The following is a 17,166-nucleotide window of genomic DNA, read 5'->3' as shown; positions in this document are numbered from 1 at the left end:
GAATAGGGTTGATATGAGTTAGGAAAATGGCAGAGGAGTCTCCATACGGTATTTCCAGTAGCTCTCCAAGGTCAGACCTCTTTGCACACAAGATCTGTGTTTTCTTATAATTAAATACTCATTAAGCCTTGAATCCCCCATTCCTAAGCCAACTACTCTCTTTGTATTTGGAAGTTACTGACTACCGGCCTCAGGATATTTTGCTGTCCTAGACTGTACACATCATTAAATTTATTTTCAAGGGAACTAAGCAAAAAAGCTGTCTAAATAATTAGCCAGATAACTGAGTAGCCCAAGTTTTCCAGTTCTTGGACTTATCAGATTCCATGCTGCCAAATGTGGAAACAAGGGGATGAAACTTTCTATTTTTGACACTTCTTAGTGAAGATTGGTGTTAAAAGTTAATGGAGTTACTTTTCATTAACTGTTTGGCTTAATTCAATATCAAGAGGTATTTAATCCACCATAAAAAAAAGTTCACAAAATCTAAACAGATTTATTCATTCAATAAATAATTAAGCATGGCTTTTATATTCAAGGCACTGAACAATAGGACCTAGGGTATTTTTCCTGAAGTTCTAAGCCCAGGTGGCTCAGTGGTAAAGAATCTGCCTGCCACTGCAGGAGACGTGGGTTTGATCTCTAGGTTGGGAAGATGCCCTGGATAAGGAAATGGCAACCCTCTCCAGTATTCTTGCCTGGAAAATCCAATGGACAGGGGAGCCTGGTGGGCTACAGTCCACATGGGGTCACAAAGAGTTGACATGACTTAGTGACTCAACAACAACAACGAAGGGAGAATAACAATAGTGACAATATGATACTGATGATATTATTATCATTAAAAACGAAGGTGTTCCATGCACTAGGCATTGTTTTAAATAATTAAAATGCCTTAAATTTATACTGTAAAATGGCTCTATTGTTAGCTTATTTTAGAGATAAGAATCCTGAGACACAGAGAATTTATATAATTTACCAGGATCGCATAGCTAGTAACTCATGGAACTAGGATAAATGTTCAGAGGATCTGTGAATCTAAAACACATGCACCAGACCAAGATATACACATTGTAGAAAGTTTAAAAGAAAGAAAAGACTTAAATAGCAATCTACCCAAAGTAAATACAGTGAAATTGATTAGTGTGGGACTACTTCATTTCTCCAGTGGTTTTTTAAAGTTTACAAAATGCCTTTCTTCTGTGGTTACTGTTCATTTTTGAACCAAGTTTAATGTCTAATTTTATTTTATTTGCTCAAAGTACTTTTTAGTTGGGCTTCCCAGGTGGCACCAGTGGTAGAGAACTCACCTGCCAATGCAGGAGATATCAGAGACGCCCACCCGTTTGATCCCCGGATCAGGAGATCCCCTGGTGGAGGAGGGCATGGTAACTCACTCCAGAATTCTTGCTTGGAGAATCCCACGGACAGAGGAGCCTGTCGGCTACAGTCCATAGAGTCACAAAGAATCAGACGCGACTGAAGTGTCTTAGCACAGCACAGCACACACACAGAGCACACTTTTTAGTTAGGGAGGAATATTTGTAATAGTTTTAGTATAAAGAAATGTATCTGTCCTTAGGAGTCTATAAATGTCTCTTTTCCTATACAGTAAACGACAATATAAAAACATTCTCAATAGTTCTCAAGGATCAGCTAAATTGAGGAGAACTTGAGGAGGATTAGAGAAGAGGAAGAGTTAGGTGACTGGGCTGGTACATCAGCCTTACGGCTGTGTGGATGATTGGTCTATCCAGGTCATGACTGGCACCAGACCTGGCCAACAAGACAGCTCTGAGACAGACAGCCTTTCTGATACCCCAGAGGCTTTGCCATTAAGGGCTCACAAACTGGGGAGGGTGATGTAACTCACCTCTTATGTTGATAAATGCAGTCTTGTCTGCATATTCCTGAATGTAGAGCTAACTAAAAGAAAACTTTAAAAATAAATAAGCACAAAACTTCAACTCCTCTTTAGGGGTGGCTCAAACAGCATGCAATTTGTGCAGTTACCCAGGGCTCTGTGTTTAGAAGGGCCTGTTTTTGGGTAAATACTTGGCTATCACTGTTCTGAAATACTACATTTTGAACAAGAGTTGCATGTCTTTACTAGGCTCAGAAATCATTTAATTGGTCCTTCTTCTTGTAAGGCTAGTATATTGCAAAAAAAGAAAAAAAATCTTAATCTGACAGTGCCATTTATATGTTTCTAATTTTAATCAGCTTTCCTAACTGATTCATGTGGAAATACAAACACAAAATTCTGCTCCCAGCCCAGTGTAAAAATTGAGAAAGATAAAACAGAAACATTTAATAAGAATGACTCTTCTTTCATTTCTGTTGGTCCTTCAAGGAGCAATCTGATTATTTTTTAAAGTAATTATTTTAAAACCAGAAACTAATGGCAAAGTCGAATAGCAGGCTGAAGGTGTCATAATTACAACCTGAGAAACACATCCTCCTGTCACTTCCAGGTATAAGTGCTGTTGCCAGGAGCCATGACTCAGGCACCCAGCAGCGGTGGCTCCTGCTTCTGTTTCTCCTGCCTTTTCTCTCTTCCTATTATTGTCACAATGACAAGGCTTATTTCCAGCTTCCCACTGGGTCCTGCCTCCCACTGGAGGCAATAGTCCTCAAAGTCAACTGCCAAATAAAGCTTAATACCTGGAAATTTTGATATACATAGACACCTAATTTTATACACATACACAAATGTCATGCATTTAATGAAAGTTGCTATTCTAAATTTGTAGAACAGGAAAGGTAATTACATTTTAGAAGTAGAAGGACTTTGCAGTTGGTTTATGCCATTTACAGCCTTTTAAAATTGTTCTTAGTTTTTGTTATTGTCATTGTTTTACTGATAAGAAAACTCAGACCAAGAGCTGTGGGAGCATTAGACAAAGTTAGAATAATTAAGGTTGTTGTTTAGTTGGTAAGTTATGTCTGACTCTTTGGCGACCACATGGCCTGTAGCCTACCAGGCTCCTCTGTCCGTGGGATTTTCCAGTTATGAACACCAGAGTGGGTTGTGATTTCTTTCTCCAATAATTAATGTTATGTTGGAGTTAATGGCCACAGTCAATCTAAAACTCTGGTCTCTGGACTCAAACTCATGACTATTTTTCCATTGCTTACATCTTTAATACTCAATGTGAAAATGCAGAAGAAAAGGGAATTTGTCTGTTTATTTATGTGTCTCGTACAAAGACCTGAGAACTAAGCTGGCCTACTGTTTAAACAAATAATTATTGAAACAAAGCCATATCCATTTGTTTACGTATAGTCTATGGCTGCTTTTGCACTACAATAGCAATGTTAAGTAATTGCAATGACAACCAAATTTGGCAAAGTGGAATATATTTACTATTTGGTCCATTCAATTTAGTTCAGTCGCTCAGTCATGTCCAACTCTTTGCAACCCCATGAACTGCAGCACGCCAGACTTCCCTGTCCATCACCAACTCCCAGAGCTTCATTTGGTCCATTGCCAGAAGTATTTTGATCCCTACTAGATCTACTAGAATGTAATCTATAGAAAGCTCCTTGAAAATCTAACTTGGGACATTCCCAATGCTGAGATCAGTGTTTGGCACAAAATAATTTTTAAACTAAATTAGTAGGCTAGCTCAGCTGGTAAAGAATCCACCTGCAATGCAGGAGACCCGGGTTTGATTCCTGGGTCAGGAAGATCCACTGAAGAATGGATAGGCAGAGTTGAACATGACTGAGTGACTAAGCACAAGCTCATGGAAACCACATAATCCAGAATGAATTAGTTAAATGAGACTAGATAAACAGCAGATATAACATGGATCTGCTGCTGCTGCTAAGTTGCTTCAGCATGTCCAAATATGTGTGACCCCATAGACGGCAGCCCACCAGGCTCCCCCATCCCTGGGATTCTCCAGGCAAAAATACTGGAGTGGGTTTCCATTTCCTTCTCCAATGCGTGACAGTGAAGTCGCTCAGTTGTGTCCGACTCTTAGCGACCCCGTGACTGCAGCCTACCAGGCTCCTCCGTACATGGGATTTTCCAGGCAAGAGTACTGGGGTGGGATGCCATTGCCTTCTCCATAACATGGATCATTCGGTTTCAAAATTTCATAATTCTAAGATGTATGATGCTGTAATAACTTCTAATTCAATTGCTGGGTGCTATAGGCAATTTAATGATCTAAAAAAAGAGTTACGTATAAAGACAGAACCAATTTATATCCCTAAGGCAATGTGAATTTTTTTGTTATTATTTATAGAAGTACTGTAGAAACCCCACTTTCATGTGTTGCCCATTTTTAGCCCACATAGCTGTGGCTGAAAAGGCACAACCTATTCTTAATAAAATGAAGATAGATCATTTCTAGAAGGCAAACTAAATGAATTCCTACCTGCCCATCATCTATGCAGTTTGCTGGGTTGTGGCTTTGCAGAAATACTTATTCAAATCCCCATATTTAAATAGCTTAATTGATAAAACAGATTAGCTGCTCAAATTCCTAGGTTGTTACATACAGAAATCACTTACATTTACTGTTTAAGGCAACAAAAAGGAAATCTAGAACCAACTAGTTTGAACTATAGTGAGAAACGGGTACCTCATACGGATGATCCATTTATGTAGTTAGCATCTTTAAAAAATACCAGTGGAAGGAAATAGCTACCTAAAGGGTATGCAATGAGTCTAACATTTGCAGCCCTCAAGTCTGGAACTTTTTTTTTTTTTTTCCAAAAGAGGTTTTATTTTTATTGTGCATCTTCTGTTGTAAATAATGACCAACTACATTTATCTTCTTTTTGTGTTTTAAGCTATTAGTTTGTTCCTTGAGTTAGACTATTATATCTCCCCTCCATTTCACTAATTCTTTTTTTTTGATCTGTTTCTTTGACTTTTTTTTAAATTTTATTTTATTTTTTAACTTTACAATATTGTATTGGTTTTGCCATATATCAAAAGGAATCCGCCACAGGTATACATGTGTTCCCCATCCTGAACCCTCCTCCCTCCTCGCTCCCCTTACCATCTCTCTGGGTCGTCCCAGTGCACCAGTCCCAAGCATCCAGTATCAAAAATCAAAATATAGTAGGTCTGGGTTTGATTTTCTCAAGCTACATCTAACTTTCAACTCTAGGGACAGCTGTCATTACAGTCTACTAGACATCCTTAATCACATTGCTTCCTAGACTTCTTAGCTTTGTTTTAATCTTCACTATTGTCCTTTAATGTTATTTCCCCCCCCTACATTAAAAAAAAAAAAACAAACCAATGAATATACTTCACAGGACATTTGCACAGAAAGCTTTCTTACAAAAAGTATCCAAAATTGCTATTATATACATCTTGAATATGAAGTAAATTTGAAATATTCATGAAATAATATGAAACAAATATTAAAAATAAATTTAAAATACATTTGCAATAATATCTGAAATGATCAGTGATGTTGTATACATACATGTCAACTAACCTCCCATGGAGCTATCTATAAAATGGGAGAGTTGAATTAGTTATTTCTACATCCATGTGAAGCTATTCTTTTCTTCATTAAATAAATTCATTATTGATTTATGACAAAATACTTTCAAATAGAATATAAAGTGATTAGCAAAAATAACTTAAATGATTAATTAGGGAGAAAGGTCAATATTCAGTTTTTTTGTTTTTTTAAGAAAAGAAAGAATCAAGTTGCTGAAAGTAAGCATATACCCTAAATCTTGGTTTTATGATGAATAGAAAGAGATAAGGAAAGGCAGTCAGTTCTATAACTCACATGATATAAGAGGAAATAGCTTATAAAATCTTCAGGAAAGAGTTTATGAATTTGGACTTTGCAGTTAGAAAGAGTCTTGAAAATGCATGTTAAAGAGTTGATAATGTAGGTAGACTAAAAAGTAGCTTTGAATAACTGTGGACCTTGGTAATGTAATAAATGATGTTCTAGAAAAATTGTTTTTTTTTAATTCAGTGAAAAGTCTTTTTTCTTAATCTAACTTTGAAAATAAAAAGTTACTTGCAAATGATTTTTAAAAGCCTTTGCTGGAGTTTTCTAATAAGCTCATCATTTTCCTAAAGAAAGAAATGAATATCTCCCTCTGCCGCCTCCCCTTCAACCTCCGAGGGTTCTGCAGAGTCCAGGGCTTCTGGGTGATGCCTTAGGGGACAAGTTGGCCTGCCTCTTTAACAGAATAGCAACTTCCCCTTTATGTGATTTTTATATTCTTTATGTGAGATTACAGGTGGAAAAAAAAATAATTCCACCATTTAAAAATAATAATTAACCACTGCCACAGTTTTGTGACTATTCCCTCCCTAGCTCACACATTGATGCTGGGAGAAAGGTTAGAATCAATGAGATATGTTTTGATATCCTAAAAGGAAAAAGAAATTTTAAAAGGAATTCAGATCACTAATGGTATGAATGACTATAATTCTGCCATAGGGACAAATGATTCTGAAATTCAAAATTTCAACAGAGGATAAATTATCCTAGGTCAGACCTAGGAGAGAAGACATCTCTATCACATTTTAGCTATGTGACCTTGGGCCGAGTTGTTTTAGCTTTCTAGGCCTTCGGTTTCACGCCAGCAAAATTATAATAAGGTAAAGATGAAATAAGTTAATAAAGTGCCTGGTACATAACAAACATTTACCAGGACCCAACTTCCTTCTCAGTAGCAAATAAGGACCAACAACCGCAATCCTTAATTCCCTGTCCAGTTCACTTTCCATGACACTTCATGTCACATAAATAACATTGTTTTAAACTGAGAATATTAAGTGCATTTAAAAAAAGCCTCTTCCAAAATCAATTTCTTCACATTTTTAATAATGCAGGGAAGGAGCTTGAAGTTGGTCCACAGAGATTTTCATGAACCAAAGGGTTATTTTTAATTGGATTTTGTGCCTGTTGTTACGGAAATTATTGTTTCATGGATAAAGCTTTATGATTTCACCGCAAGATCAAGCCCAGAATGGGGTATAATGATGATATCACCCCTATGCTTCTTTTTCTTGACAAAACACTTAAATTAAGAGAATGGGAGTGAGACTGCTTCAAAAGCACACATTTCTAAGAGAAATAAGATCTACCTTATAAAAATAGCTTTAAAAATGATATATTCTCTTTTCAAAGATCAAAACTCAGAATGGCCCTTGCTGCCAGTAGGATGCTAAGATTCTGCAGTTATTAAACACTTCACTGTTGAAACTAGAAAGAGTTCCTTTGATCCTGGGACTTGCTTTCAACATTTGGTCTCAAAGCATTTTTGCAGTTGTTGAACTGCAGCTGTTGAACAGGCTTCCTCTAGTTATTTAATGATCAATCTCTCTAAACTCTTCTATCTAAACTAGTTTTTATTTGTGTGTCCAGATGCGATTTAACTTCTCTAAAGAAACAAAAGAAATGCTTACTAATGTTAATGATGGTTCTGTTTAAAATTGAAAGTGTTAGTCGCTCAGTTGTGTCCAACTCTTTGCAACCCCGTGGACTGTAGCCCATCAGGCTCCTCTGTCCATGGAATTCTCCAGGCCAGAATGCTGGAGTGGGTAGCCATTCCCTTCTCCAGGGGATCTTCCCGACCCAGCAATTGAACCCGGGTCTCCTGCATTATAGGTGAATTCTTTACCATCTGAGCCACCAGGGAAACCCAAGACAGGAGGCAATTCATCCTGCAAAATTTAACTTATATCACTGGCTCAGTTTAAGCCTCAAAGAAACCTCAAACAAGGAAGACAGAACTTGTTTCATCAATAACATTCTAAGAGAGAAATCAGTATAGTAGTCTGCAGTATTAAAGCAGTGATTTTTTGTTGGACAGACTGCTTAGGTTTCTTCTAGTACTTAGTTCCCTAATTTATTTTTCTTTCTTTTCTCTCTCCTTCTTCTTGGTATTTTCATACACCATCCTATGCTCTTTGGACATTGGCTAGATTGTCTGGTAGAATTTGGTGGAAGAAATTGTGAACCCCACCCTGATCCTGAATCAATTGAAAGTCGTATAATTAAATGTCATGTCTTTAGTCATTTTAGTTTACCAAGAAATGTCAGTACGTTAAAAAAAAGGGTGGGGGGGAATCCATCACCAAAAGATGTATCATTAAAAACTTCATGATTTTTTAAAATGAATCAAAATATCAGATTATTAGCAAGGCTTATTTTTAATAAAACATGTTCAGTTCTATTAAAAGTTCTTTTTTTCCCTACCTTTGTTTTTATGTGTAAGAGAGACATTTGTTTAATTTGTCATTTCAATAACGTCAACAGATACTTTCTGATATAGTCTCTGTCCTGCCGCTGCTGCTGCTAAGTCGCTTCAGTCGTGCCCGACTCTGTGCGACCCCATAGACCGCAGCCCACCAGGCTCCTCTGTCCCTGGGATTCTCCAGGCAAGAACACTGGAGTGGGTTGCCATTTCCTTCTCCAATGCATGCATGCAGGCTAAGTCGTTTCAGTCATGTCCGATTCTGTGCGTCCCCATAGACAGCAGCCCACTAGGCTCCTTTGTCCATGGGATTCTCTAGGCAAGAATACTGGAGTGGGTTGCCATTTCCTTCTCCTAAGCCAACTTAAATTCAACTTGCACAAGTTTACATAGGTTCACTTGCAATTACTTTTCCAGTTGCTTACACTTCTGACTCTTTTTCCTTTGGTCCTTAGCTGGAAATCACTTCCCGATACCACTTGCTTAATCATTTTTTCCCCTCCCACTCAACAGTTGGCCCTTTATGGACAGTGTTTTTCTTGACTTTCTTCACTTCTTAAGAGTCAGTACTTTTACCTATACCCACTCTCTGGGCCTTCACTAGTTCTCAGACACATTCCAGAAATTTAAAAGCCTGGTGAATATTGAAGGTACATGATAATAAGTGCAAAGAGCAGTCATCACACAATCTAATACCCAGAGCAACCTCCTTGCCAGGGCCTAATCAACCAGGTGCCATTCATTGAAAATTGTTAGATAATGGCCTAGGGTCAGATCTCTCCCCAAGGTCAGAAGATGTCTTATGACTGCTATCTACCTCATTAGCCAAAAAAAAAGGAAAAAAGAGATAGTGCAAAACAAGAAAATTTCTGAGAGAGGGAAAAGTTTGTGCAAATTTGGGAACATTGCTCTGTTGAGTGTGCCTATTTATGACAACAGGTGCATTTGTTTGTCTTTGATTGATGCATAATGTTAACGATTCTTCTTTAACTGTTACACCTGAATATATATTAACTGGTAATTTTCCTTGCTTGCTGTGACTCTAATGGGCTTGAGAATTGATCCAGCCAGTCTCTCCTCCCTCTGTCTTTTTCTCTCCTCTTTCTTTCATTCCTTCCTCTCTCCTCCCTCTCCCTTGCTTCCCCCCTTTCTTTGTCTCTTTCTCTCACTCTCTGTGAGGTTCATTTGCTCGACTGATTCTGAGTGTCCATAATGACTGTTTGGCATATTCTACAGGCAAAGGTCCCGAGACCCTTTTTGCTGGCTATAACCTCAATGATAACGAATGGCACACAGTGCGTGTGGTTCGCCGAGGAAAAAGTTTAAAGTTAACGGTGGATGACCAGCAGGCCATGACAGGTAAAGCCCTATCGTCCTTGCCTTTGCTGAAGCTTCAGACTTTCCTATTTCTTGCAGGTGACCTTGAAAACCAAAGGAATAACTTGAAGCTAATAGACGCAGTTCATTTCTTATTCAAATTCTTCCAGCAGCAATTAAATTTAATAAGCTGCATGTTGTTTTCTTTTCTCTCAAATGAGCAACAATTTTTTGTCATGTTCCTTTCCGTTTAATAATTCAAGAAGTTATATTTTAATTTTATGCTTTGATAAATATCTCAGGGCTTCATAAAATATGGAAGTTATTGTTTGGAGGCCACTTGCTGTTCAGTTTCCTCCTTATATATTTAGGCGATGAACAGCAGCAAGTTATACTTTTTAGCTTCTGGATACATTGATAGATACGCTGGCATTCTGTCAGGTGAACTGGTTTTTATTTTAAGCTATGATAGATCAGTTTTGGCCATTTAGCTCTGTTGGTTAAGCTCTAATGTTAAGAATGTCAAGTTCAGTCCCTGATTTGTGGATTTCTGACTGAGGCGAGGAATATAAAGGCCCACGCCAGCGACAGAGGGAAACCAAATGAAAGAGGAATTGGCTCACCTTTATTCTCTGCTGAAAATAACTTCAAGCATATGACCCGCTGGGATATTAGCTCCCTGTTTTTTAGGGGAACATCTCCCTGTTAATTATTTTAGTGCAAGATGCAAGATGGTCCTTGTGCAGCACAGAAATGTCTGTTCTACATTCAGTCTCAAGGGGGTTTCCATTCTCAGAGATCGGGTGGTTATATCAATGAAGAAATAATGTGTATGGGATTTTAACTTCTAAGAGAATCATTTGCAGTTCAGACGAAGCAAACTACCAACCGATAGATCTCTCACTGTCTTGTATTTCGTTAGCCCTTTATGGCTTTGCAAAACTTTTGTCTTCATGTGGGAGCAAACTTACTTTGTTTCAGAATCATCTGAAGAGCTTTAACAGGATCATTTCCTGGCCAGACACCACAGAAAGTGTGAGAGGAGCCCATTAGTATTATTTCTCAAAATCTCTCCAAAGAACTCTAAAGCAGCTGGCCCATGGATTGGCATTTAAAAACCACTGCTATGTTATGCCATTTTCTTCTCCCAGGAAGAAAATCAACCAGGGAGTTATTAGCATAAGCCTGTATTCAAAATTGCCAGACATAAGTCTCTAAAGAAACTGTGTGAACTCAGGGAAGGGAGGCAGAATTTTTATAGGGCTTTGGCAGGAGTGTCAGCTGAAGTTCAGCTAGTTTTGGTAAAGGCACTTCTTGGAAGAGGTGTAAATTGGTTATGTAGATTAGCATCCATTGTTTGGACAGTCTGGGTTTTATCAAAAGGGGCAGAAATTAGGATCTGAGATCATGTATAAGAGGTTGGGAAGAAATAACTGCCAGAGACAAGGACATGTGAAGGTCACAGTAGAACATTCTTTAGTCCCTTAGGTTTGTCTCAAATCTCATACAGCCCTATGACATTGACAGGGTAGATGCATTCTCATTTTATAGACAGGAAGCTGAGACTCAAAGAGGTAAAATGACATGTTACTTTGTTGTTGTTGTTTTTTTAATTAATTTTATTTTATTTTTAAACTTTACATAATTGTATTAGTTTTGCCAAATATCAAAATGAATCCACCACAGGTATACATGTTACTTTGAAATGCCATTGTTACCAGAACTGAGAGAGAGCCTAGGTGTTTTTTTTTTTTTTTTTTAATTGTGTTTGTTAACTTTAAAAAAATTGTTTGCTTTTAACTCATGGTTCATTTATTTATATTTATTAATATACTTATATATATATGACTATGATAAGTACTTTCTCAGATATAGCATGATTTTATGAAGATTTTATATATATATATATATATATATATATATATATATAAAAAAACACATATCAAAATCACACTTATCCTCTGGGATAGTATATGATGTACTAAAAGGTTGAGTAAACAATTCATGTTCTTGAGGTTCAGAAGAGCTTAAAGATTTCAGGAATAGCTAAGGCAATCAATAATATTTGAACGCTGTAAAGAAAGGATAATACAGATAAGATTATGCGGGGAAGGGTAGAATGGCTTGGACGAGGCTAGACAGACTAGTGTTCAGGCAGCAGAGAAGGTTTGTTTTGTTTCATGTAACCACAGGACAGCAGACACGGCTAGAATGGCCTTGGATGCCAATAGGTCAGTGCTCCAAATGAAGGAGTTGATATTTCACAGGTTTTCAGGCAGTTGGGAAGTCACTGCATTTAAGCTGGAAAATAAGTTGAGAATATGTTTTGAGCAATATGAATTCTGGGCAATGTGCTAAATGCTTCAGAATGTAAAGCAGTGAAGTCCTAAACTACAGTGGCTGAAGAAGGTATAGAAACAAAAGACTGGGGCAACACATTTTTTTAAAGTTTTGTTTAGAAATAATTTCAAGTTTATAAAAAATTTCAAAAGTAAAACGACAGTGATATACTTTTACTATTGTGAGCATGTTATCCCATTTGCTTTGACATTTTCACTTTTTTTTTCTTAGCCAAGTGAGAATGTTATATACTTAATAGCCCTTCACTGTAAATATTATACGTCAGTGCACATTTTCTAAAGGTATGAATATCCCTTTACAGAACAAAGAGCTACTAACGTCAGTAGATTTGGCGTTGACGCAATATATTTCATCTGTCCTCTCACCCATATTCCCCTTTTGTCAGGTAACCCAATGCTGTCTTTTATAGCATTTTCACCTCTATATACACTAAATGCATTTAGTGCTCATATCTCTTTAGTCTCCTTTAATTGACAACATTGCCATAGACTTTCTTTGTCTTTGATTACATTGACAAATTAAAAAGATATATAGTCCTCTGATCTTTTATCCACATACAGTCATTCTTTGGGCTTATCTGATGTTTCATGATGATTGAATTCAGGTTTTAACATTCTTGGATGAAATACCACATTGATGATTGTGTGATCTTCTTAAAGTATCCTGTCTGGGGACAAACGATATCCATATCTTTTGACTCCTGATTTTAACACTTGGCCAATATGTTGCCCAGTTTCTCCATTGTATGATTAATATGTTTTACTCCCTTACAACTAGTAAACTGTCTGTGGAGAGACATATTAAGACAATGAAAATATCGTAATATCTTCCTCAAATATTTGCCCCAGATTATCACCTACTGAAGATTTTTCCTGATCCAGTCTTTAACACAGTAGTTATAAATGATTATTTTCAAACCCCATTACTCTTTCCACGTTTAGAGTCAATACTTAGCATTCTACTGTGTACAAGAGCTATCCCTTCTTTCTTTTTTCTTTCCTTTTCTTTTCTTCCTTCTCTCCCCATCTTCCTCCTTATCTCCTTCCCTCCCTTCTTCCTTTCTTTCCTTCCTTCCTTATTGATATGGACCTACAAGTTTCTGTATTTTCAAATAGGTATAATTACTTAATTATTTTGGTGCTTAAAATGTCCCTATTTGGGCCACTGTGAGTTCCATGAAGTTGGTCTCTGTGATCTTGTAACATGCCTTCACCTCAGATTTTTTTTCCTCAATTTTTTTGCAAAACAGAATATTTCAGGCACAACTTTTACTACCATGCCCCAGCCCCAGACTGAGACATTTGCTTTCTATTTAGTGGAGAATTAGGTGTAGGTGGTTGGTATTGGTTTGCTCAGCACTGCTTTGCAACCTTTTCTGGAGGCTAAGATGGTAAATACACTCAAGTATAAATACATATACCTGAATATATATAGCTGCTGAGTTTAGTTGCTAAATCATTCCCAACTCTTTTGTGACCCCATGGACTGTAGCCCACCAGGCTCCTCTGTCCATGGAATTTCCAGGCAAGAATACTGGAGTGGGTTGCCATTTCCTTCTCTAGGGGATCTTCCTGACCCAGGGATCCAATCCTCATCTCTTGCATTGGCAGGCAAATTCTTTACTGCTGAGCCACTAAGGAAGCCCATAAGTGTGTGTGTTTATATATGTGTGTATATGTGTCTTTGCTTTAATATGCCTCTCCACATAAATATATATATATATGCACACACACACACACACACACACACGCATATAATGGAGAAGGAAATGGCAACCCACTCCATTGTTCTTGCCTGGAGAATCCCAGGGACAAGGGAGCCTTATGGGCTGCCGTCTATGGGGTTGCACAGACTCAGACACAACTGAAGCGACTTAACAGCAGTGAACATATGTGTGTATGTGTATTTGCTTTAATATGCCTCTCCACATAAATATATATATATATATACACACACACATACATACATATAAATTACATGTTCACACAAATATACATATATTTTAGAAAACATGAGTTCACACTAGCACGACCGTTTCTACAGCATTGTTTCTTTCCCCATTTCATGTTTTCTTTTTTTTTTTTTTCTTTTTCTAATTTTATTTTATTTTTAAACTTTACATAAATGTATTAGTTTTGCCAAATATCAAAATGAATCCGCCACAGGTATACATGTGTTCTCCATCCCGAACCCTCCTCCCTCCTCCCTCCCCATACCATCCCTCTGGGCCGTCCCAGTGCACCAGCCCCAAGCATCCAGCATCGTGCATCGAACCTGGACTGGCAACTCGTTTCCTACATGATATTTTACATGTTTCAATGCCATACACACTGAGGAAACCAGAAGGGAAAGAGACATGTGTACCCCAATGTTCATCGCAGCACTGTTTATAATAGCCAAGACATGGAAGCAACCTAGATGCCCATTTCATGTTTTCATGTCTCTTCTTCCAATTTGGAACCTTGGCTCCCAGTGATGTCATTTTCCCGTTTGCTCAATCCAGTAACACATTGATGATAGTTTCAGAATTGCTTTACATTGTCCATCCCACAACTAATAACCTGACTAAAAGCAATTCAGGATTAATTTGTGATTCTTTTTATTTCTTACTGCCTAAGATTTAATGTATATAGTCAAATACTATTTACAAATAACTTTGATTAGTTTGTTTCTTCTTTTCTTCCTTTCTTTTCCATGAGTGTAGTTATATTATTCATTTGAAATACAATTAATCTTATGGATTTCAGTTATGTTTATTCCCTCCCATTCTTATGTATTCAATAACACTTGTGTGTTAGCCTGCTTTTTAAATCAGTGCAACTATTTTGCATTAGGAAGTGATGAATAGAGTATGAAAATAATATCAAAGCAGAAAACTCCAGAAATGTTCCCTAAATGAATCACCAGCTGCTACTGCTAAGTCGCTTCAGTCGTGTCCGACTCTGTGCAACCCCACGGACGGCAGCCCACTGGGCTCCTCCATCCATGGGATTTTCCAGGCAAGAGTACTGGACTGGGGTGCCATTGCCTTCTCCAGAATCACCAGCTAATTTTCATTAAAATTTAAGATACATCTTTTCAGTTGCATAGATTCCTACCAAACTCCTAAATGAATAATTATATTCTACATTAGTGAGTTGACTTCTTCAACTTCCAGTCAATATATCATTTCTTTGTTTACTGCCATGTATTTATATACCACTGGAAAAGCCAATGGCACCCCACTCCAGTACTCTTGCCTGGAAAATCCCATGGATGGAGGAGCCCCGTGGGCTGCCGTCCGTGGGGTCACTAAGAGTCTGACACGACTGAGTGACTTCACTTTCACTTTTCACTTTCATGCATTGGAGAAGGAAATGGCAACCCACTCCAGTGTTCTTGCCTGGAGAATCCCAGGGACGGGGGAGCCTGGTGGGCTGCCGTCTATGGGGTCGCACAGAGTCGAACACGACTGAATCGACTTAGCAGCAGCAGCAGCAGCAGTGAACATAATGTTAGGAAGCAGAGTGAATAGATACTTATATGGGTGTAGTTTGCTTATAGAAATAGGAACAAATAAATGATGGATTCAAAGGAGTACTCAGAATTGATACTGTTGAGACATGATTTCTTTTTTCTTTTTTTTTATTTTCTTCTTTTTTTTTAATTTTATTTTATTTTTTAACTTTACAATATTGTATTGGTTTTGCCATATATCAAAATGAATCCACCACAGGTATACATGTGTTCCCCATCCTGAACCTTCCTCCCTCCTCCCTTCCCATACCATCCCTCTGGGTCATCCCAGTGCCCCAGCCCCAAGCATCCAGTATCGTGCATCGAACCTGGACTGGCGACTCGTTTCATATATGATATTATACATGTTTCAATGCCATTCTCCCAAATCATCCCACCCTCTGCCTCTCCCACAGAGTCCAAAAGACTGTCCTATACAAGTGTCTCTTTTGCTATCTCGTATACAGGGTTATTGTTACCATCTTTCTAAATTCCATATATATGCGTTAGTATACTGCATTGATGTTTTTCTTTCTGGCTTACTTCACTCTGTATAATAGGCTCCAGTTTCATCCACCTCATTAGAACTGATTCAAATGTATTATTTTTAATGGCTGAGTAATACTCCATTGTGTATATGTACCACAGCTTTCTCATCCATTCATCTGCTGATGGACATCTAGGTTGCTTCCAGGGACATGATTTGTAAGTTAATGTAACATGTTTCCACTCTTCTGCTCCTGGGCATGGCCTGTTTCTTCATGGTAAAGTAACCTGTGTCTCCTTGGCTGATTAATTTTGGGAAACTCTGGCACCTACAACTTCATTAGGAATTCATAGGTCATTGGTAAAGTTTCGCTCATGATCTGAAAGAAAAAAGACTCCCTTTTGAGATGTCCAACTTTGGACGGCAGACACATTTTTTTCAGAGATTTTTTTTTTCCCCCCAGCATGTATTAATAAAATTATAAGTCTGAGTCCACCAACTGCGGTGTGCAAGAAATGGCACATTTATTAATGGCTTTAATATCAATTTAAATGAGACCTTAGGCCTTTCTTCTGGGTTTACAGAATATTTAATCATAGTCATGTGGCCCCTACTCCCACCCACCCTGAATCATGCAGAAGCTCCTGTTGGCTTCTGTCTTCACTGATTCTCACCAAAAAGACAGTTCTTCTAGTTTGTCCTTTAAATTATAAGAACCCTATTGTTCCTGTCCTAAGTGGGGCAAAGAGTCTTTGCTGATTCTTGCAGCCTATGAACTATGGTTCAGTCCTCCTATATTGACCTCAGTAATTCTCTCTGAACCCCTGAATCTTACCAGATGACAGGATGTTGGTGCTCAGTACTGCTAAATTCCACCGATGTTCATCTCTCTCCCAGTCAATGGTAAATCTAGTTTAGACCATAAAGGCATTTTGTTCATTTCTTTTTCCTTTGTTGAACATCTTGCAAACTATGCCTTCACAAAATATTGGAAAAGCACTGTTTTCCAGAAAGTTGTCTTCCACTTTTTGCCAAGAAAAAAATAGCCTTTGAGGCAAAGTGCTAAAAGGAACTAGGCTAGTTTCTTAGAACTGAAGGAAGAACAAAGTATAGACTAGCATTTCAGTAAATTAGCCTTCTATTTACTCTTTCTCAAAACTGCCAAGGCCTTAGAGCAGAAATTATATTCTATCTTCTTTCTGTTCTGTAGGAGTTGAACATTTTTTCAGTTGTGAAAACCAACTTGTTCTTTCTCAGAGCTAAAAGATGAATGGGTATATAAACCAAATAAGCATTGATAATTTACC

The 17,166-nt window shown here is 37.7% G+C and overlaps 1 protein-coding gene across 26 annotated transcripts in view; it reads left to right on the top strand.

The window, feature by feature from the left end:
* NRXN1 (neurexin 1) overlaps positions 1 to 17,166 on the top strand; it is a 1,214,076-nt gene that overhangs the window by 570,669 nt on the left and 626,241 nt on the right. For all 26 annotated transcript variants that reach the window (XM_027555248.1, XM_027555233.1, XM_027555254.1 and 23 more), the window contains one exon: positions 9,436 to 9,558. In XM_027555248.1, the coding sequence (XP_027411049.1) occupies positions 9,436 to 9,558 (123 nt within the window). The remainder of the gene's footprint in view (positions 1 to 9,435; positions 9,559 to 17,166) is intronic.

The sequence above is a fragment of the Bos indicus x Bos taurus genome, chromosome 11 (assembly GCF_003369695.1).
Source record: "Bos indicus x Bos taurus breed Angus x Brahman F1 hybrid chromosome 11, Bos_hybrid_MaternalHap_v2.0, whole genome shotgun sequence".
Taxonomy (NCBI): Eukaryota; Metazoa; Chordata; class Mammalia; order Artiodactyla; family Bovidae; genus Bos; species Bos indicus x Bos taurus.
The sequence above is the reverse complement of the archived record's forward strand: the minus strand, read 5'-3'. Positions and strand labels throughout refer to the sequence as shown.